Source organism: Panulirus ornatus, chromosome 5 (assembly GCF_036320965.1).
Source record: "Panulirus ornatus isolate Po-2019 chromosome 5, ASM3632096v1, whole genome shotgun sequence".
In the NCBI taxonomy this organism is placed as follows: Eukaryota; Metazoa; Arthropoda; class Malacostraca; order Decapoda; family Palinuridae; genus Panulirus; species Panulirus ornatus.
Genome location: NC_092228.1, coordinates 14,603,213 through 14,626,409, shown reverse-complemented (window position 1 = coordinate 14,626,409; position 23,197 = coordinate 14,603,213). Strand labels below are relative to the sequence as shown.

The 23,197-nt window shown below is 47.4% G+C and overlaps 1 protein-coding gene across 37 annotated transcripts in view; it reads left to right on the top strand.

The window, feature by feature from the left end:
- The window catches only part of LOC139748583 (uncharacterized), a 978,916-nt gene that overhangs the window by 267,120 nt on the left and 688,599 nt on the right, over positions 1 to 23,197 (top strand). For 5 of the 37 annotated variants that reach the window (XM_071661685.1, XM_071661683.1, XM_071661672.1 and 2 more), the window contains exon 1: positions 11,711 to 11,896. The exons of 31 other annotated variants lie outside the window; for them this stretch is intronic. In XM_071661685.1, the coding sequence (XP_071517786.1) occupies positions 11,873 to 11,896 (24 nt within the window). In that variant the 5' untranslated portion in view covers positions 11,711 to 11,872. Of the gene's footprint in view, positions 1 to 11,707; positions 11,897 to 23,197 lie in introns of those variants that run through there. One more of the 37 variants, XM_071661677.1, reaches the window with a different exon arrangement.

Below are 23,197 nucleotides of genomic sequence, written 5' to 3'. Positions count from 1 at the left end.
TATTTGTGTGTGTGGACGTGTGTATGTACATGTGTATGGGGGGGGGGGGGGGTTGGGCCATTTCTTTCGTCTGTTTCCTTGCGCTACCTCGCAAACGCGGGAGACAGCGACAAAGTATAAAAAAAAAAAAAAAAAAAAAGTTTTTTATTATATAGCCCCAGGACCCTATTACGGGGTTCCTGCAGCTTCAAGTATACGCTACAATCAGTAGCAGGGAAATGATGAAAATTCCTGTAGAGTGAGAAGTACCTAGACAAGACTACTATTTTCATCCATTTGCGATGATACAACCTCACCGAAGGTGATTTTGCACCCTGTGTATCCCCATGCAGGTGGAGTTCGATATTACCTACGACATATATGAAATATCTAACACCTATGGAAAAACGAAATACTCATATACATATGTTTGTACGTGGAAAGACATTATTTAACTGAAGAGAACATTCTTATGTAGTCACTCCTAAAATCACTCCTGATGCAGTTCCATTTTCTACGATGCTATATTGTCACATTTTCTGTTAGAGACATACCACTAGGTTGACTATTGTAAACACCTGAAACACGGTTGCTGTCGCCTGTAAATATACTTGATCGGTATAGTTATGTAAACGTACAGTATATAATAGCCATTATTATTTGCATAAGAATAATGCTTTTTTATGATTAAATATTGTAATTTTGAATTTTTCTTTGCAGGTAAGACTCAAATTAATGAGATGAAAGTGCGACCGGGAAGAGCACACTCTTGTAAGTAATTTCATGTCCTTGATGCCTTAACTTCTTTCATTGACCAACTTCTGGTATTGTGCTACTGACTCTTCTGACACTTCTTCAGTATTTGTTAGGCTGGCGACATTTTGACTGTTTGCAATATTGTCTTATTTTCGTAGAATTTTTGTTTTTTGATCATAATTTTCTTAGACTTTGTTTTTTGATCATATGTTCCACTGTATATATGTAGCGTTCGTGGTTTTCGTTCCAACAGTGACAGTCCTCTAATGCGGGTATCTCTGTTTTTCATGTTTTGATAATGAAAAACTGTCATGAACTTTGATTCAGATATTTTTTGATATATGAATATTGCGTCATCCCTGTTGTTGACCTCTAGTTTTATTTACTAGTGTAATTTTAGAGTTGGATGATTTTCTGGAATAATTTTTCCTCGTGTATTTTAAGAAAATATTTATATTTTTGTTTTACGTTAACATTACCCACATATTTTCTCACCGTATAGAATTTTTATTTCAAGTCGCCAGAAGATCTTTCCTTTCGCAACCCCTTTAAGATGAATATTATTATTATTATTATTATTATTCAGCAGACTCTCTCTCTCTCTCTCTCTCTCTCTCTCTCTCTCTCTCTCTCTCTCTCTCTCTCTCTCTCTCTCTCTCTCTCTCTCGGGACCCCCTTTATGGGGCTTCTGAAGCTTTCAGGCTGTTTGCCAATCTCGAGCAGGGAAATGATGGACTCTTAAGGAAAAAAGTTCCTCTTAGAAACATGTTAATAATGATTATATAATGATAACAAAAACCTCTACAATATAGTTCGTAATAGAGGCAGTATTTTCTTCAGCCTTCCTACACGACCTCCCATTATTTATCACTAGCAAACCACATGAAAGTCTTTTCGTGTGCAGACGTCCCCATAATCACACCACACCACCAGTGACACCTCAGTAGCAGCCACATTAATGCAGCACGTCACAATATGTCACAAAAGGAGGTGTATATCAAACACAGACCTGCAGTATATAAGGACGGTAACAGAAAGTTATATACAGTGCGAAGTATGACACACAATATTTGCACGGTACATTTTTTTTTTCTTTACTGTTTATACGCCTAGTAATAAGGGGTTTACGTCTAGTCCCGCTTTTAACTTTAGAAAAAGGTGGTCAGTTTAGACCTATGTCGGAAACCGATGCAGGATTACCAGCACGACCTCGTGCACCCAGAGAGCCATTGTCAGCGCCCATACAGTCACTCGGAATAGTTCGTAAGGGTCCGTGTGTGTGTGTGTGTGTGTGTGTGTGTGCAGTCCCCGCCCCTTTATGGACGGCGTGTCTGTATAACGACGTGACAACGCACGCACTCACACACACGACTGGACTGTGACGGTGATGTAACATTACAGTGAATGGAGAGCAGTACATGAAGGTGGTAGGGGACCACCTGCTTCCTTTTTTCTGAGGTTCACGGGTGTGGTCACTTTAAGCAGGATAGTGCCTCCTGCCAAAAGGATAGACAGGCGATGAACCGGTAATCAGGGAAAAAATATTCCAACTGCCGGAGTGGCCTGGAAACTCGCCAGAATCAGATGAAAGTCGAACTTACTTCCTGCCAAACCTCATCAGTGCCTCGCCTCATTCTGGAGAGCAAGACCCTGTGGACCTTGAATATTTTAGGAACCTTGCGAGTTCCATGCCCAGACGTCTGTAGGTGGTAAACCAGGCCGAAGGAGAGATAATGGAGTACTAAAATGTAACGTGTGAGATCCCCCCTTTGTAGATATATATAAAGGCGGACAGGTTTTTTTTTTTTCCCCTGACTCTGTATTTCTTTAATACGTGAGAATCTATACTTCTATATTGCGTGAAGATGCGTGTACTTTGGTGTTACGAGCACATACTAGTTACAAATCACTGGAAATTTGTAAGTAATTTAATAGTCAGGGAAAAAAAGTGGGAATCATATAGCGTAACAAGTGATAGAAATATTCATTAACATTTTGATGATGCCAAATGATTGTAAAAGTGTTGTGATTAGTTTGTGTTTGAGAACTCGCGTGACTTGGTCAAGAGGTGGGAATGCAAAAACTTTGAGTGCAGCGCTAGTCTCGTGGGCCGCGGGAATGTCAGGTGGTCCAGCGATGAGTGGCGTCACTTCCATGTCACTCATCCACCTCGCTGAGCAATGTTTCATGGCTTGAAATCTTAGAGACAGAGAGAGAGAGAGAGAGAGAGAGAGAGAGAGAGAGAGAGAGAGAGAGAGAGAGGGAATGAGAGAGAGGGGGGGGGGAATGTGGAAAGTGAGAATAGATAAAAAAAATGAGAAGAATTTGACTTTAAACAATTTGCATGGGAGAAAAAAAGGGTGAATATACTGCGGTACATGTATTGTGTTTGGTGAACAATGTGGTGAAAACCAGTGTGTTGCGTGGAGTGGGGTGGTACCTGGCGTTGGTGTGGTTCAGCCTTTGGAAATGTATTTGATACCAGAATATGTAGTGTGATTACCGGGAAAATTGGTGAAAGGGGAATAATTCCCTGAAAATGTGGTCATACACATGACTGATGGCTGTATTTCAGGTGGCGGCAGGTAAAATACACGTTTACTTATTTATCAACCGACTGGTAAATACACATTTACTTATTTATCAACCGGCTGGTAAAATACACATTTACTTATTCATCAGCCGGCTGGTAAATACACATTTACTTATTCATCAGCCGGCTGGTAAAATACACATTTACTTAATTATCAACCCGTTGGTAGAATACACATTTACTTATTCATCAACCGGCTGGTAAAATACACATTTACTTATTTTTCAACCGGCAGGTAAATGCACATTTACTTATATATCAACCCGTTCCTTCAGCGGGACAGTCCTACTTTTGAGGTCGGTGTCCATCAGTCCTTTAATAGAGATTTTAAGGGACGCAGAAGTGCCCGTCTTTGAGAGAGAATGAAATTAACTTTATCCCACTTTATCAATACCACTGCTTATATACTGTTCGACCTGCACGGAACCTTTACCTGCCTTAATGCCGTAGTAATCAACGCATATTGACATCATTGTTTTCGTATTTTATTTCCCCCCTCGCTTATTATGTATTTTTGATGATTATACTTATTTTTATTTACAGTATGAATAATGTATCTTGAACGTCACAGATTCCAATTGATATCATGAAAAATGTTACCACGTCATGGTTTTATTACCTCGCAAACGCGGGAGACAGCGACAAAGTATAATAAATAAATATAAAATATATATATATATATATATATATATATATATATATATATATATATATATATATATATATATATATATATATATATATATTACTAACAACTCGACATTTGATCATTGATTTTCTGAAAATGTGATTTCGTTGGAGCCTCATTACCGGTGACCACCGGAATTGTTTTTCCTTGATCACAAAACGCTGAGAAAGGAATGTAATTTCCATTGCCGACCCGTGATCTGTGTCTCCTTTTATTCAAACAAAAGTGTCGTCGGGGGTGGATGGAATATGAAGTCCCAACTGGCCAGCGCTGGGTGCAATCATGATATCAGGAATTAGCACGTGTCGGGAATATTCCATCTGGTGTGACCGCGTCATCCCGGATCTGGTGGAAGGTGTTTTCCTTCCCCCGTCACGTTTGCTCCCCAGAGGATTTTATCCGGCTTCCGGGAGAGCTCCCGGCGCCGCAGATCCGGACATCTGTAAAAAAAAAAAAAAAAAGAAAATATATCACAACCTACATTGCCAAACCTTAAGGCTTGGCTCAGAACAAATATAAATTTCAAGCTCAGCCAGTTTAAAAATGTACAACATTGTGAAATCCAGCTCTCCCAGTGGTTAAAGAAGATGAGTTCCAGTGTTGGTGACTGCAGGCAGGTAAGCAGTCGTACAAGCATGGCGGCTGCCTGCCTGTTGGTCTGTCTGGTTACTGGAGATCACACTAGGCTGTCGTGAAGGAGTGTGTGTGTGTGTGTGTGTGTGTGTGTGTTGGTTACTGGAGGTCGCACTAGGCTTTCGTGAAGGAGTGTGTGTTGTTTACACGGAGAGGTTGCCTTGTCCTCCCCAGGCGAGAAGTTGGGAGGGGAGCGAGAGGAATAGTAATTAACCCTAACCCTTTAACATACTGATGTAGACAAAAGGGAGAACTGATAGTAGTACATGAAATGAATATGGAGTACGGTACGGGTAGGCGTGTGTGGAACAGATAACAATACAATATCCTACATTTTTCCTCCCCCTTAGTTGTGTTACTCACCTTAGTCTCATTATTTCTTCATTTTTTCCCCTGCTAATTCTTGCCTGTTGCGTGTGCAGTATTGTTTTGGGAACTGCTTAATACAGACTCCTCATTTACGCTTGGAAAATCCTAGAGGGCTTGGTCCCCATCCTACACTGGAAAACCGATTCCCCACTGGCACTACAGAGGCGTTGAAGGCTTTAAAATATTACCTCTAAAATCTAAACGCGTGTGGAATAGAAAGCAACTTTGAACATCTGGGGCCCCAAGACTCTTCTTGCACACATTGCCTACAGCCAAATCAGAGAGACACACACACGATGGGATCCACAGCAGGAGAGATTTAAGAACGCTCTGGACAAGTGTTTACAAATCGAACCATCCCTGCCAGGCTGGGGAGCGGTTACGTAGGCCTGCGGGCTGGGGCTTCCCACAGTTCGGTTGACCGCCGACCTCAACCCTCGAAAACTAATTTAGATATAGAGTACGAGTTAATGTTTGAATGTTTTCGGTTGTGTATGTTTATTGTATGTGTTTATTGTGACGCATGACGTTGATGTTCTGTGCGTCATACTGTGCCATGTGCTTGATGTGTGTGACGGATGGTCACACTGTTTATTGCACATATCATGCTGGGTAACGTATGCAATAACGGAGAGATTTAAGTGTAACATAACGGTAAACCTTTAGTCATGCAAGAATACAGGACTAGGTCATCGTTACGTGTTCGTTACATACACCATGCCCCAAGGATACGATGCTAGAGCTTCAGAAACCTCAATACATTCTCGGACAGATGTAGAAGGCGGACCTTGCACCACAGTATTTGTTCTGACTCGATATGTTGTTGAAGCTTCTGCATCGTGTGTTTGTCAGTATTTTGCAGCGGAATGCATGTTATTGTGGTCTCATACCATATTCTGAGCGTTTTCCTCTTACGTTACTTTACGAACGTTACCGATCATCACAGTCGTAAACAGTAGCATCTGGCGGGCGTGTCGGCTCTATTCCTGTAGACCACAGTGGTGCAACAGTTAAACAGCAACTAATTCGGTGGGCATGTGTGGCGGGGTGCCAACATTCCTCACGCCCTTCGCTCGTGGTAACGCGGACGACGCCCCACCCACCCGTGGTAACTGAATGTGAAGTCTGATTGATATGCTACATGAGGGGAAAGTGATGCCTGGGGTGAGGGGAGGCAGCTAGCTCATGAAGTACCCTCGGGTCCGTGTTGGGGGGGACGGAGGACTGGCGGTGGGGATTCATAGGGAGGGGGTTGTCAGGTGACCCAGGTACGAGTGCAGGGAAAGAGTTGAGAGGAGGAAGGAGGGGGTGATAAGATGCGTGAACTGGTGAGAAATAAGGCCATGTGAAGAGACGTAGAGTGGATGGAAAGATGGTTATGTGTCGAGAGATGATATCGTAATACACAACTGAAAATAGGAATATGGGGCTTAGAGACGGAGGTGCAGGGTGGTAGGAGATTGGAGATGAACCTAATGTTGTATGACGTTAGACTTGAGGGGTCGTGGGCAGAGAAGTCTCTTCAGTGTCGCTCTTTGGAGAGGATGTGAGTCTTGGTAGTGGCCTGGGTATAGTGGCAGCGAGATACGTGCGGTGCACCACCTTTACAGTATTGTAGGACACCAAGGGCGGTACCAGGTTATTGTATGTTATTTATTGTGCCGTTTTACCTGTTATGCCAGGAACGCTCTTGACCTATGTAGGAGCGGCGGTTGTTACGTGTGCCAGGTCTCGTGAAGTTCGGCTGTGTGTGTGTGGCTATGGTTTGACTGTATGTTAGGGTACAGTGCTAGCTGGAGTCGCGGTGTGTGTAACCAAGTGGTGTGAGGTTGGCAGTCAGAGAAGGCGTAGGGTGGTATGCACCTGGTGATGACAGTCATTCCACCCCGGCCTCCTCCCCCAGCGTGCTGTATGGCCAGGTTCACTGCTTGCCAGTCTGGCCCACCAGGCCACACATCCCGGAGAGGTTAGTAGCCTCTACCTCCCACTTCATCAGACTCGTTCCGAAGGAGACTTAACAATGTATTAAAGGTGCATCTCTGGAGTGTCTGTGTGTTGAGTAGGACTATAGAGTTGACATCGTCCCGACTCCAGTACCCCATATTAAGTATAGGGGACAGCTAGTTTGCTGATGAAGTGTAGGACTACATTTAAATGTGTGGACGATTAGATATTCAGCAAGTTGTTCACACGTTACTTCAGGCCACAATTAGAATATGTTTCTCGGGTTTCGTCACTGCACTCAAAAGAAACAACAGAGTACTGTTAGGTAGGAAAGGTCCAGAGGAGGCCATCAAAGAAGATATACCGGAATTAAGAGAATTGAGTTACGGGGGAAAGGCTACGAGACTTAGATTTACCAACCATGTAAGAGAGAAGAGTTAGGGTGGCTTGTACACGACCTTTAATCTCTCTAGCCAGTTTGGTGACGTTGATAGTTAACAGTCATTTGGAAGGTGTAGGGGCTAGACGTAGAAGACTTCACGTGAAAAACAGAGAAGGAACTTGTTGGAAAGCATGTAAAGAAGTACTTTAATTTTATAAGTGTAGTAGTTGTAGTAGTGGTTGAATGAACTGAATTATGAGATTGTGATTGTGGACAGCGTACATAAGTTTGATAAGTTCTATGGTAGTAGAGAATGTCAAGTGATATGGCCCTACGAGAGTAGAACTTCCTGACCACACTGCACAAATAGGTAATTACACTAACACCTTTCTGCCCTAAGAGCCTCTTTTGTGTGTGTGTGTGTGTGTGTGTGTGTGTGTGTGTGTGTGTGTGTGTGTGTGTGTGTGTGTGCGTGTGTGTGTGTAGGTAACAGTAATCGTAATGACAGACAACTGTTCTGAGGAATTTGAGGTGTGCCGAGTGCGGCATACGGGCGCACAGCACCCAGGTAGGTGCCACACCGAAGGGGAACCTCTCCCTCTCGTGTGTGTGCAACGAAACTCGTGAATTTTTTTCGAGTTCATCATCAATATGTAACGCTGTTCGGGGGTCATCAATATGTAACGCTGTTCAGGGTTTGTGGGGAGATTATTCACCCGCGGCTGAGGTGGGCGGGCTAGTGTGTGTGTTTGGGTTCGTGGGATGGGGCTTGGGCGGGGTGGCGAGTGCGTGGGGTAGGGTGGTGGATGCGTGGGGTGGGGCCTGGCACCTGCCCTGGGGGAGGTAGGCTGGGGTGCTGCCCGTCCCCCGCCGCCGCCGCTGGGCTGACTCACCACACACCGACTCCTGTAATAACCCATCCCCTTTATCTGCAACACATGCTACGTATATAACCTGGCATCAAGCGGCGCTAGTAATAATTAATGTATATTCAGTATTGGGATACTGTGGTGTGCACCTGGTATGGATTTTGCCGTGTACTTGTTGCATCCAGCACCTCCCTCGTTGCTAGCGCCTTCCTTCCCCTGCCCTTCTACTGAGCGTGCATCATATTGAGCGCAGCTTCCCGCTATGGCCTCCCTCCTCGCTCTGTGGGGAGCTGCAGGTCACACCATCTTCCCCTCTCCTTATTTCCCCTCATTTTGTTGTATCGCTTCGCGTCTGGGTAACCGGACAAGGGACAGACGACTCCGAGAGGTTCTGGTAATCAGGATTTAAACTGGTGTTAAGGAACCGGTCAGAACGGTATGGAGGGTAAGCAGAAGGAAGAGACGGTGTGGCCCCCGCACCTCAGCACAAAGCAAGGAGGGATGCCAGCACGGGAGGCACTGCTCTGTACAGTGCACGTTCAGTAGAGGAGCAGAGATCGGAGTGTTGTATCATCCTGGGCGTCTCTTCTCATCTCATAATGAATACGAAAAGTCTCGTCATTTGACGAGTCTCCAGCATCCTTGTTGTCTGGTCGGTCACACTGTTCATGCCGGGTGAATCATTGTTTGGGTCATTAGGAGTTGAAAGACTTGCCATTAAAATGTCGGAAACTAGCAACTTTAAGGGTTACTGAGTGTACCGGAGGAGCTTCCTATCCCGCACAGAGACCAGTTACGCAGTTGATGAATTACACCAATCCAAGAGGAGGAGCCGCTACCACCAGGTGATGATGTGCGGGGAGGCTGGGTCACGGGCAGGAGCTGCGAGGTGGTTGGAACAAGCTGTTGTGTAACACTTGGTGGAGAAAATCATAAGCAAGGTTCGGATGGTGCCGTTGAAAATTATAGGCCGATTATTGCTTAACAGATGGGCAGTTGTGCACACGTGTTGTACACTAGAAAGCTTCAGTGGTGGTCAGTGCCAGCCCAGAGAGAGAGAGAGAGAGAGAGAGAGGAGGCAGAGGAAGGGGCCAGTTATTTATGTTGCCGGCCTGATCGATGTATTTTCAGGGCTATAAACGTATATCACCAAAACGTAATTACATTTTGTCTGTGAATAAATTTTGCAGCGTCCTGGTGATCTTTCTCACTCTCTTACGTACGTTTAGATAACCCCCCTAGACTCACGTGTCCCTCCAGTGAGGGGCGTGTTGCATGCTGCTCCCTCACTGCTGAGCGTAACGGTTGTTGTTGTTCATTGTGGGTATATATGTCAGGGGACCCCACCACCATCGTGTCAGGCCAGGTCTGACTCTGAAGTTCACATGAGAGGCTGCCAGTACCTCACCAGGGACTTGGGGTAGAGGGGGGGTGATCCGATGGCTTGTGTGGTGGGCCAGGTTGGTTGTATGGAGAGTTTCGATGCGGAGGATGACCGGTAGTGGTGTATGGAGAACATGCTAGCTGCTATATTTGTAACCCTTTGACCTTGACTGTGACATGGAGAGTGGCATCTGTCCCCCCACCCGCTCGCTCGCTCCCTCCCTCCCTCCCTCGCTCTCTCTCTCCCCCACGCCATCCCTGCTCTCACTTCCCCTTTACCCTGGCACTTGTTCCGCCTGGCCCAGCACCGCTAGCATGGCTGCCAAGTGATGGCCCCTGGGCCATGGCCCGCCTTGCCTTCCCGCCCTGCCTTACCCTGCCTTTTTTCTTCCTTCCGTACCTGGGCTGGTGTCGAGCGAAATATCTGACCTGCGAAATAATTGATTACAGAACACGTCCCCATGCGCGTAGTGGGTGCACACTGCCCAGAAAGTCGATTTTTTTTTTTTTTTTCGTTAGGTGAGCTTTTGCCCCTTGGCTTCAGAGGTGGTATTAAATGTAAAAGTAATTCAGCGCGTTTTGGTCGAATTTTGTGTGAGATGTTTCTCTTCTGGAGGTAGACTATCTCGGTGGCTTTTGAGCGACCTTGACACCGGTAAAATGAAGAGCGATAGCCATCGCTTGTCGGGTGGCTGAGGATGATGCTGACCACACCGTGCTGTACCCACAGTACGTGCCCCCAACCTCTCTCTTCATTGTGTTATCTGAAACGGCTCGGGCGACGAAATGCCCTAATCAGGGGGACATACATACACCCAGTTTATCGACCATCCCCATAGCGGAGGATGAACAGCTGGGTTGTCTGCAGACCTCCTTCCTCGGCGAGTTACGGGAGGTCAGTTATCTGGCAGAAGGCACTTATTTCAGATGACACAGGGGTTCATCTAGGGAGTGCTAGGGTCACGGCCACGCCTTCCCATCGATTTTAAGTAGCCTTGACCCCGACGTTCCGACCCTTTGGAGTGGTTGCCTTGCCTTTGACCTGCCTCACATCACATTGGGCCATGTTAGCATGCTGTAGTGAGGTTAATGGATCAGGCTGAGTCTCTGGGAACATTGACAGAGATAAGCACGGGTTCCAGAACCCTGCCGTCACCTCCATAGATTGACCCGTGACATACTCTGAAACTCACCTGGCGCGCGCGCACGCACGCACACACACACACACACACACACACACACACACACACACACACACACACACACACACACACACACACACACATGTATATTAAGTACTGATATGAGGAACAAGAATATCTGATCGTACATGTTAGCAGTTTGTGGAGATGTAGCAAATGTGTTCAGAGATTGACTTGCCAAGGCAGATTGAAGAAGCGGAGTAGGATGCACTCGTGGGACATGACCACGAGGTAAACTGCTCGAAGGGAAGGTAATGAATACATAGCAGCACGAATAACTTGTGTGAAGGCTTCGGGTGGGTCTTCTAACCCCACAGCCATGGGTGAGTTAAGGGACGGAGAGACGTGGTGTGGAGTCGGGCGGTGTTAGGATCTTGGGCATATGTACTCAGTTGTATGGCATTTCTTGTCACTTACATATCGTACTTGCTCTGTCAGATGTAATCAAGAGACTGGAGGCAGAACTAGAGATGAAATTTCATTGGGCATGGGGAGTGTGCCCAAGGGCGGTGCTGACTCTTTCACGATCGCCCTCTTACGAAAAGTGTGCGTGGTAGTGACAGTATACACCAGACGGGTGACATACTCCGCAGCGACACACTGCAACACGCCTGCACACACACAGGCTTGTGAGACGGGGGGCAGTCTCACGTGGCTTGTGGGTCTGGGGTCAAGTCTTTGTTAAGTCTGGTGGACCAGCGTATCTGCATGAAGCGAACTGATGACCATGATCCCCTCCCTCTTTCCCCTCACCTTGATCACCCTGTAAGTATCTACCTACCCCTTTCCTTCCTCCACCTCCCGCCTGCCTCCACCCCCGCCTCCCTCCGCCCACATGCCGCCCCCCTTCGCCCGCCCTCGCCCTCCGTGCCCCGCCCATTATATATAAAGCAGAGCTGTCTCGAGGACAGCATTTAGCTTCGAACCATTGCGAACAACGAGCAGCGACTTCCGAACGAGTGTCTTCGTCTTTTGCCGTGTATTCCGTTGTGTCGTCGGAGTCCACGGCATTGCGAACATAGTAATCGAAACTTGACGAGTGACTGTGTCGATACTTAAACCAGCAACGACGCCATGAAGCTCCCTTTCTTAGAGAAGGTAGGTTAGGTGTGCCGCTCGTCCAACACTTGCAACCCTGGCCATGTTGCATGGGCAGTACGTACAATATTGCTTCGCTGAATCGCTCTCTCTCTTTCTCTTGAGTCACGACTTTCGAACGCCGAAAGCATTGCGAACCATATGTCCAGTGCAACTGTCAGCTGATGTTTATGATTTTGTTTCGAAGTTGTTACTGTTACCTGGTGAATACCTGGCGGAGTCTTGCGGGGTGTCTTCTACACCCCACAGTCACTGCTGTTTCAGCATCATTTTTACTGACAAGCAACATCTGTGATACTTTTTTTTCTCTCTTTTCATAGGCGTATTTCTCTGCTTTTTCATCAGTGGAAGCTTATATTTTATCCAGATAAAAAGAAAAGAATGTGTGAAAGAAAATGAGTTTTTCTGTAGATTTTTATTTATGGTTTGAAGTTCATATATACGTGTAGATGTTAGTGTGTGTGGGGGGGTTGTGGGGGTGACGGATTACTGTGGTGGTAGAGAAGTGGGGGGTGGCAGGGGGCGAGGCGCCAGGTTCCCCGCTGCTCTGTGGCAGTTCGAATGGCCTTTGGTGAGAACCATTTGGCTGGTTCATCACCCAGGGTCTGTTTCCTCTCATTTTAAGGTGGGACTGAAGAGGAGGTAGTTGTGTAGTTAAGTCGTAGTTAGAGAGGATCTCTGGTTCTTGAGGGGAAGGGAGGTCGTTATGTCAGTGTCACACTGCAGTGTGGGGAGGAAGGAACGAGAGGGGAAGAACTTGGTCGACCCGGGAGCCTCAGGGAGAGCCAGGTTAGCACCCCAGTGAGACTTGTAGGTCAAGTGGTACGTGAAGTGCCTCCCAGGTGAGTGCGTCCACTTGAGATGTGCAGTGTGATTATTTGTGCTGATATACAGTAATATCTTATACATTGCTGACTGTATGTAAGGAGGTGAAGGAAGTAACGTCAAATGATAGTAATACCGAGGCAAAAAAATTGATACTCCTCACATGTACACACGAACCAAACAACTTAATTAAACAGTTATTGCTTCCTCTTGCACGGAGGTGAATTCGCCTCGACGACTCTGGACTTGGGCAGCGCCATTGGCAGTGTGCCCAATGTATTCTGCTCCTGGTCTGAACACTTGGGACTATATCTTTTGAGGTAAATTGAAAATATCAGTAGTACTGGCGGTAAACGGCCTCTGGAGAGAGAGAGAGAGAGAGAGAGAGAGAGAGAGAGAGAGAGAGAGAGAGAGAGAGAGAGAGAGAGAGAGAGAGAGAGCCTGGACTCTTGTGTAATCCCAGAAAGTGTGAGACTCGCCTGACATCGCCCCACTTCATAAATAAGGAAACACACAAGTTCCATACACTCCAGCCAAATGGACAAACTTCTCGTATTGAAAATTTTCGGAGGCATTCCTTCGAAGGAAATTGCTTTGTCTTCGTAGACTCACCCAATATATGCAACCCAGGGCGGGTAGATCATTTCTTCCCTCAGTTCCGTGTTTAGTACGATGAAATTATTGAGGCGCTGAGGAACAAAATACCGACGTCATGCGTGTTAACTTTGACAAAGCCTTTAACTTAATTAACCTTGCGTCATAGCGCGGTAATGACTGACAAGCTGGGAAGATAGTTTCGATAACGTCCTTGCAAATTACGGTGAATATTTTCTGATGTTTTCACGGTAGAAAACTCCGTCTCCTAGGTACCTGTCCTTGTACCTGTGCAGTTTTTTTTTCCCCTATAGTCTCGCAGATAACATACATGTAAGACACAAGCCACAGCTTTATGTAATCATTTGTAGATTCTGCCACAGTAATTATGAAACGTATCTGCAGACTTCGGAGGGAAAGCCTCAGCTTCATGTAATCATTTGTAGATTCTGCCACGGTGATTATGAAACATCTCTGCAGACTTTGGAGGGACTTCAATGAGGCGTTAGTCAGGTGTTGCAGTCGGCTACATGTAATGCTGTGCAGTTGATTAGGGGAAGTAGAGATGATCATCTGCGTAGAACACCGGACACAAACATCACTATATCTGGAAAATGTAATAGATATAGTGATTATGTATGATGACCTCCAGCGGGCGCAGTGAATCAGTAATCGTAATTGACACATGGAAAGCTAAGGAAGGCGTGGTTCCCTCTCTTGCTACTGAATATACTTCTTTGTTGCCATGACAGTCATGGACCTGAAAATAGGAAAAAGATGTGAACCACCCAGTTTAGCAAGACACACACACACACTCTCCCCCAGGACATATTCTTGGAAAGTGTGTAACTCACCAGCCGGGTGATGAGGGTACGTCGACCTGCGGGCTATGGACCTCCGCAACAGCTAGACTGATCAGAAGACCAATGAGAAATCTTGATCCCAGACCCATTCGTGAAGGGAGATCTGAGTCTGGATAAGCGACACAAGGGATTGCGTAGGGTGTAGCTAATTGTATAATGATTGGTCCGACTCTCTCCACAGTCTGTGTGTTGTTACAGCCTTGTATCAGTATACTGTGCCTTTGAATAAGCATTTAGCTTCTCCTTGTGTCACTCCAATTCTTTCAGTTGGTGTTAAGTACCGCGTCAAAATCAGTTGCGGCTGTACGTTGTAAAAGATGTGTTATTATACATACAATGTCTTATCATTTTTGATCTGGATGTGTTACACACACACACACACACACGCACACACACACACACACACACACACACACACACACACACACACACACAATCAGCCTCAGCCAGGTACCCTTTTATCGACCAGCCCCGAGGGGAGGATGAATGTGGGGGCTGACTGCCGCGCCAAAAAATTCGAACCCGTGAACCCTGGTCAACGACGCTAACCACAACACCACGGAAGCCTGTGTGTGAGTGTGTGCTGCTTGGGGTCGTCAGATGTGGTACCAGCTGTGCCGCTTGTCAACAGGTCTTTTTTGGGGAGTGCCAAGTTCATCGTGACGTCACCGGACGTGCCTCTCTCTCTCTCTCTCTCTCTCTCTCTCTCTCTCTCTCTCTCTCTCTCTCTCTCTCTCTCTCTCTCTCAGAACCCGCGGGCCGGACGATAACATGTGGGGGTCCCAGGTTCAGGACTGCATTACGTCATGTAATCATACATCCGGCCGGCCATGAGTGCGGCGGCTTGTCGCTGTTCCTGCCTGATGACGAGAGGAAGGTGGGAATGACTGTTAAGGTTCCTCGCGAACGAGTTTGGGGGTTCCTACGAAAAGGACCTGTGTCTCGACAACCCCCCCTCCCTCCCTGGGTTTGCTAGCCGACTCCCCGACGTAGTATGTTGCAGGTGTCGTGCACCTGCTTCGTGTCACGACGACCCATGAGCAAACTGACTGGAAGCTGGAAGTTTCCTTGATGACTTATTTGCTCTAAAGCTTTTGCAAGTTCCCCGCCGTGCTTGCCTTGCAGTTAGAGAGTATAAATTGGGACCTTTAAGCGAGTAAAGTGTTGACCTGTGCGGAAACAGATTCAACCACGAAAAGTATTGATTGTAAGGGTGGATATTTGCCTGCCTAAGATATGTGTCTTAAGGTTGTGGTTGAGGGGTAAGGGAAGGAGCGAGAGTGTGAGTGTGTGGAACATTACCATGACAACGGCGGAGCCGCTCCCCCCTCCCTCGACGACCTACCATCCGCCTCCTTCCCTGCCTGCCTGCTGTGCCGTGCCTCCTGCCTCTCACACAGTCCGGCTCCGCCACCTGTCCCTCCACACCCACTCCTTCAGGCCAGTAGGGATGGAGTTGAGTCTCGCTGGACGAGAAATCTACACGAGGTATCGGCATGTATTATGAAGTCATCCGACTCGTATGCTATTTGTAACTGGCGTAATGTTTTGTTGGTGAGGCGGGTCATACTGTATTTGTACTGTGTAGGTCCAAGCCTGATCTGTTGATTACCTGCCTGTCCACACTTATGGTTGCTTCGGTTGTTTTCCTGTCATCCCATCTGTCATACTCTGAGTTCAGGATGGCGAGTAGTGTCGGTCCGGACGTGGCAGGTGTTGGGTGTTGCTGAAGGAGTTGAGATGTTGCATGATGCTTCGTAATGCATCTTCTTCACGTTCTGAGCCTTATTCTTTTTATGCTAAAGATATGACTCTTGTCTTCAATTTGGTCTTCGTCATAGACATCATACCATTCACTTTCAAGGCTCCACTCTTGGCCTCTGCCGGGGAGTTATCCAAATTTTAGCGGTAGTGTTAACCCAAGAGTTAGTAAGTCACTATGGCATAATCCATTTCTTAGTGGTATTGTTGGCTGTTATTAGGTTTGTCCTTATGCTCATCCTTGGTCTTGTTCGTGGTTTCAGTAGTGGAACTGGTTCAGGTTTTGGTGACGGGTATAGAGCGTTAGCCGTCGACTTAGCTTTCAAGTCAAAGCTTGATTCTTGGTGCCAGTCAAAATCTTTTGAACTTTGACATCATGAAGAGATGGCCCCCACGTCGTGGGTTGGGTCTCAGCCATCTGACATGACCTAAGGTCATGGGGTTCAGTCAGGGTCAAGTCAACAGCCTCTCGTCTGTCTTTATGGGTTGTCTGTGTCATTGTCCAGGTCTTGGCCTTGGTCACAGTGCCTGCCCGGATGTGGGTGTGTTTTGTATTGATAACCCGTACGAGAAGTTGCTCACGATGAGCCTGAGGTTACAGGACACTGCAGCCTCCATACGTGTGGCCTGGTAAAGATGATGGAATTGTCGGTACTGCAGTACTAGTGGGTGAGGTGGAGCGGACCGCTGACAGAGAGTGGAGGGAGGGTGCAAGTGGAGTGAAGCATTTGGTGGTGGCCGGAGTTCCGGGCGCTGGTTAAGTGCAGTGGGTAAACTGAAATGGAGAATTCGTGTTACAGTGAGGCGTAGAGAATAATCCAGCAGCGCATGTCCATGTGGGTCACGTCTCCAGAACTCGAGCTGTTCCCCGCTTCATCTCAGAATGCAAGAACAGGACACAGGAGTTAGAACACCGGTGTTAGGAGATTGCTGCTTGATGTCAAGATTAATGTAGGTGGAGTGGGGGGGGGATGGTTTTTGAAAGTTAACCCTGGTGGAATGTTGAATCAGGTTTATTTTAAACCTTGAAGCAGCATAGCGGTCTCTCTTTTTTTTCCAACCATGTAGCTAGGTGTGCCACCCAGCCACCTCCTTGAGGTATGGTGTGTCTGGCTGCGTCTTGTTGAAAGTAGGTATGTGTTATATGTTGCGCAACTCGGCAGATCTGGTCCTTCGTACAGGAAGCTGTTCCGTATGTCTGAATTACTTCAGGGGGGGGGGGGGTCTTTCCATGATGTTCCCTATGGCTGAAGAAGTCCAGGGGTCTTTCCCATGATGTTACCTATGTTTGAAGAAACCCAGGGGTGTCTTCCTATGGTGTTCCTTATGTTTGCAAGTAACCAAAAAAAACCACGGGTGGGTTTCCAACTTTCACAGTATTTCCCTGAATGTTTCCATCACCATCTCAGCTCTACACAAGATTTAGTGTGCACTTTGCGTGAAGCAAGGAGTCGTCTTTATGTGCCTCTAAGCACTTAGGCCAACCATCATTTACCATATGTATGGTATGATATGTGTCTTTCACTTGTATGTGGTAAGAAGTCTTAGAACTATTACCCTGCCTGCTGTAATTGTTACGAAAGTAGCGGGAGTGCGCTGTGGGATGCGCAGTGAAGAAATTTTAGGAAATTTTTACAAAGTGTATCCTACCAACCAGGTTGTGGGGTGGCTGATTTGATATTTTTTTTTTTTTTTTTTACCGCGAGATTGTGGGGTATTTATCGTGGACGGCGACGCAGGTGAGGGTACGAGTTCACCAAGTGTCTGGGGACTGGGCCTCGGTGACTGAAGTACATTACAGGTTACATAGTGAGGAAAGTGCTAATCAAGGATTGGGCAGCGTTGCGTGAATTTCTGAGCAGATCGCATGGGAAGTGAACATACAAGAATTGAGGAAGAGATCGGATAATGTATCAGAATACAGGTGAAATACGTCTAGTAAGCAACACTGGATAATGCATCAAAATATAACAGGTGAAATATGTACAATAAGCAAAACCATGATACTATTCAATTATTCGAGAAAGGACATTTGTTATGCGTGTAATACAACGTTCGGTAAGAATTTATCTCCAGACTCAATGATTTTACAAGCCAAATACAGAATGTTACAGGGTGTGGGAGTGGCTCTCTTGGCAGAGTTAACATTTGGTGTGTATATTATCAAAAGGAGAGGCAAGCTTCTGTGAATATCTCTAAACCCAGCCTGAATCGGGCTACGACGCCATTAAGGTGTCTGCTGATCCTGTTTGTGGGGCCATATGCATATGGCGTTGATTTCACTTCGCTTGAAGTCTTGAAGAATTTTGTTCTCGTTCTTTCTGAGTGATTGTTTTTAGGGCTGCACTCAAGTGGACCTATGGGATAATCAACTTTATCCCCTCAAGGCGGAAGTTCTTTGTGTGTTCATTAGCCTTATTATGCATTCCGAGCCCAATACGTGAAGGAATTCCAAGAAACCAGTGTCGTGCATCAGATTGAAACATAGTTACAGTCATACCGAGGGAGTGACGAACAAGTTCAAGGACCAAAAGGATGACCAGTTATTGCCCCAGAGCCCCAGGTTATTTTCCAGAGCCACAAGTACGTGTTACATAAGCAATTGCACTGCCAGCCGTGGTTAGGTGTAGGGACCCCCATCTGTATATATGATTTGTGGGAGTTTATTATCAGTGGTGATGTCGCTGTCATAACGGGCGTCAGTACTGACTTTTTATGTAAACTCGGGATGTGATCTGAGTAAGGGCTTTGGGGAAAGGTGGAAACAGTGATGTCAGAGAGGTAGATTTCCCCTCGGGCCAGGATAGCTCGATCGTCTTCTCTCGCTCCTGAGTCCAGCAGCAGTTGTAGTAACCCATCTGGTTGCATGTCTCCCATTTGAGAAGAAAGTATATGGAAGATTTCTGTACGTGCGTTGGGTGTATGTTTAACCTGAACATTGATTACAGTAATTCTCTCACAGATACTGGGATGATCAAGCTCTTCCTTGTGTTCAGGATCTTTTTTTCTTTTCTTTTTCTGCTGCTGTAAAGCATTAAAGATTAAAGATACGATGATGGTAGCTACGTGGACCTGACGGTTACAGCCCCCAACAGTTCGGTCGACCAAACGACCCAGCTCAGCAGCCTGGATCCACCCCGGGTTGTGGTGGGGCGGATAGACGACCCCAGGAGACTACTGCAGGCATACTCCAATCTCCTGGTGGTGGCTGTGTATTCTGGGTACGTTATGGGCAGACGGGGCGACGAGGTGTGTTGGGTGTTAGAGGGCAGTCGCAGTCGTCACCCCATGAAAGACAAGTGCAATGGTTGGCGGTGAGGCTCTTGATGCACACTTCACGTGAGCTGGTAGGGTGCCGGATGGCGAGTAGAAGTGGCCGTTACTGCAGGCGTTGCCGCTGGAGTAGATGGTGCTGGCGCCACGGCCAGTGTAGTAGATGTTAGTGGCAGTGTAAGGGCTGTGTTAACAGGCGTGGTTGCAAGGGTAAGAGCCTAGTGTAGCTTATGTTTGCGCAAGGGCTAGTGTAGCAGGTGTTTGTTCTAACGTAAGGGCTAGTGTAGCAGGTGTTTGTTCTAACGTAAGGGCTAGTGTAGCAGGTGTTTGTTCTAACATAAGGGCTTGTGTAGCAGGTGTTTGTTCTAACGTAAGGGCTAGTGTAGCAGGTGTTTGTTCTAACGTAAGGGCTAGTGTAGCAGGTGTTTGTTCTAACGTAAGGGCTAGTGTAGCAGGTGTTTGTTCTAACGTAAGGGCTAGTGTAGCAGGTGTTTGTTCTAACGCGAGGGCAAGGGTAGCAGGCGCAAGGGGTTCTGCGGCTGGTTTAGCGAGCTTGGGCAGGCCATGAGCATACGGCACGGTGCCAGCCGACACCCGTGCCACGCTCCAAATCTATGCGAGGTGAGCGGCGGCGGCGGCGGCTGGACCTGATCACTTACCAGTGGTGGTGCCCGTTCACCTGCACACTGGAGGGACGTTTCACCGCTTGGACTAAAGAGTAGACTCCCTGTGTGACTTTACCTCCTCCTTCCCCACCTCTCCATGCTGTAGCTGGAGACACGATGTTCTGGTCCCAGAGTTCCGTCTGGAGAAGATTCCTCCATGGTGTTGCTGAGCATTCAGCTCTGATTTTATTAACTTGCAGATTAGACTTTGAAGATCGTAACCTTGATGACGAGACATGTGATGGGACATATTTTTTTTTGGAGTGATAGTGTTAAAGATATGTTGGTGGGGGCATCTTTGACGCGTCTGGGTGGGGATGGCCGTTGTGGTAGACACGTCTTTGGTCTAATTGTGTCTTGTTATGTGTATAACAGTGTGAGGGGGCCAAAGGTAGCTGCATCCGGGGAGAAACACCGCTCTTAGACTCCTCAAAAATACTGTTTTAGGAACGTAAAATTTTCCCGGAGTGCAGCTACACGAGCGTCGCAGTAAGCTTCGTGAAAACAAATATTTGCAGTTCATTCTTGGCTCAGGAACTAGATTTGCACGCGGAATGCCTGAGCGGGCATAGCTCCTACCTGCCTCCCGCCCACCAGCCTACCTTACCAGCCAGCCATAACTGCGCACACGCTTATACTCGCATTACACACCCGGACACATGCATAGCTTCCTCCTGCTGCTCATTAGTATTTCTTGCTGACTAACCACATGCACGGACTCCTCCGCCCGGGCTCACACTGCCCATCTTGGCACGGACAGTACCCTCGCTTTAAACCTTGCCCTCGTCCCCCACAGTGTCTTGAGCCAAGCCTTATAAACTTGGCTGCAGGCGAGTGGACACGAGATGTGGGTGGGCTCTGCCTCGGCTGGGTCATTCATGATTCATACATTGTTGATGAAGTCGAGCCTTTGGTGCAGTATCCTGGACCCCCCCCCTCCCCCTGCCGCTCATCACCACTCACTTACACCATCTGACGGGTCACTGCAGCAGTCCTCTGGGTTCTTGAACCAGTTGGGGGTCGTTGTAGCCTCGTTTAAAGTCATTACAGTCCCTGCCTCAGCATTCGGAGGTTGTTACAGCATCACCCAGGTCTCGACAGCACTGCGCGAGATCATTTCCTGCTCTTGACATGTCAGGTTTCAAGTGGGGCGCTGAAGCACCGTTGCGCGTTGTCACAATCAGTCAGGCTGTCGTGGCGCCAGTCATAAGTAACCTCATCACCCACCCGTCTTGAGTCCTCCTAGCATTAGTCGCAGATAACCACACAGCACCCACCCGTCCACAATCGACTCAGCAGCAGTCAAATCACCATGTAACCTGCAGGACATTCTCCCCCTCCGGATTATCGCGGCTCCACCAAGGGGTCCCAGCCGCACACCCAGTCATGGAAGACTGTGGTATATTAGCACAGAAATCACGGTTGAATAGTACAAACGTCCTGGTTCGAAAATTGGTTTATCACATTGCCTTCAGCCATTAGAAACACTTTGGGCTGCACGGCCGGGAAATTTACGAAAAAGGGCCCCCAACACTTAATATTCTACGCAGTGTATGAGACCAGCCAGACTGTGTTGGGGGACCCCCAACGCCCTGAGTGAGAAGAGGGGCAGCACGGATAGCTGACACCGTCGTAAGGTGTAAGTATGGTAAGGTCCCACACCGAGCTGGCTGTACAAGACTTGCGAAGCCTCCGTCGTTAAGGGATACGTAAGGCTGAGTGAGAAAAGCGTCCCTGACGGAACTGTAGTGGGTATAAGACCTCCGAAACCATCGTAAGGTGTCACTTACATGTGGTCCTTTTAGGTTTCATCACAGTGCTGTTGCTGTATGTGTGGTGTAGTGTAATGTAACTCTCATCAGACGATTCATGGTCACCCTGCAGGGGGGCTTTCAAGAATGAAGAAACGGAAACCTTTATCAGGCGTTGATAAGTCTCTTATCAGGCGACAATAAGTGATTATCAGGCGGTGATAAACATTTATGAGGCGTCAATAAACATTTATCTAGCGGCGATAAGCCCGTGAGTGGTAGGAATGTGGATTGGAGAACGGATATTTTTGCACGGTAGAATTTTGTTCGGTTGCTTTTTTGTGTGGGGGGGGGTCATCTATCATTTCACGCCATGGCGAATTCACCTCATGTGAAGAATGACAATGTATTTCCAATGAGGCCGGGTATAACGAGCAGCGAGAGTCGTTAGCTTGCTGTGTGTGGACGACGATGCTCATTGTTCTAGAATGCAAGGATCATATCCGTCTGGTGTGTAGAGGCGAAACCGTGACATTTTAGTAGGCGGGTCTAGACGTTCCCCTTTATAATGGTATTCTGGTGGCGGGCGCCTCGCTCTGGGAGAGCCCAGCTCAGCGTACACCCTCCCGGCGACACTCGTGTGAGGTCAGGCCAAGGGGGGTGGGGGGGGGTTTCTTCCATGACGTTGACTCGGGGTAATGGGGTATAGCCCGCCCGTCACTACCCACGGCAGGAGGCCGGCGGCGGCGGTGGTCGTGACTTAGGTCCTGGCCCTGTTCCCTATCATTACCAGTACGGTGTTACTAGAGTTACAGCAGAGCCAAGCCCCCAGTACACTTGTGCTACTTACTACCCAGCACAACCGCAGCAGAGAAGCACCAACAACACAGCTACAGCCGCAATAGGTTATCACCTTTAGCACACAACTAGAGCCCCATTCAGTGTAGCCTCACTGGTATTCGTGCCATTTTTACTTACGGTGGTCGAACTCTGCTCCGCTACAACCTCCGTAGCCATGTGGTCCACGCTGCTGCTCCTGCTGCGTGGGGAAGCTGGCCGCGGGACTAACGTTGCCTCCAGGAGCTAAGGTCTTGTCATAATAATTTGTTGTTACTTGAAGTTCCGTTAGTCAGGTCATTGTGCGATAGTTTTGTCGTAACTCGCTTTCGTAAAACTTTCGGTCAATGAGTGTAAATATAATTGTACTTTTTATAAAGTATTGGATTTGTAAAGGATTCTGTTCAAAGCCCCGGCAGTTTATTACACACATGTAACATATACGCGTGTCCTGGTCCTAAATTCAGTCGCGATTTTCAGAAGTCGGTAATTTTCTCCGTGTGTTCATGATCGTGGCAGCGGGGCATGGCCGAGATGGCGTCTTGGAGGCCGTCCAGCGCCGCCGACCCCCCCGATACCTCCCCTGTCGCTTATTTCAGGACCCGACACCTGCTGCTGTTGCTTCTTTTCTTTTTAGTGATGCTGCTGTTATTATTATTGTTGTTGGTCGGGCGTCATAATCATTTAGGTTAATTTATATTGATAGATTTGTCAGTTGAGCTGCCTCAGGAC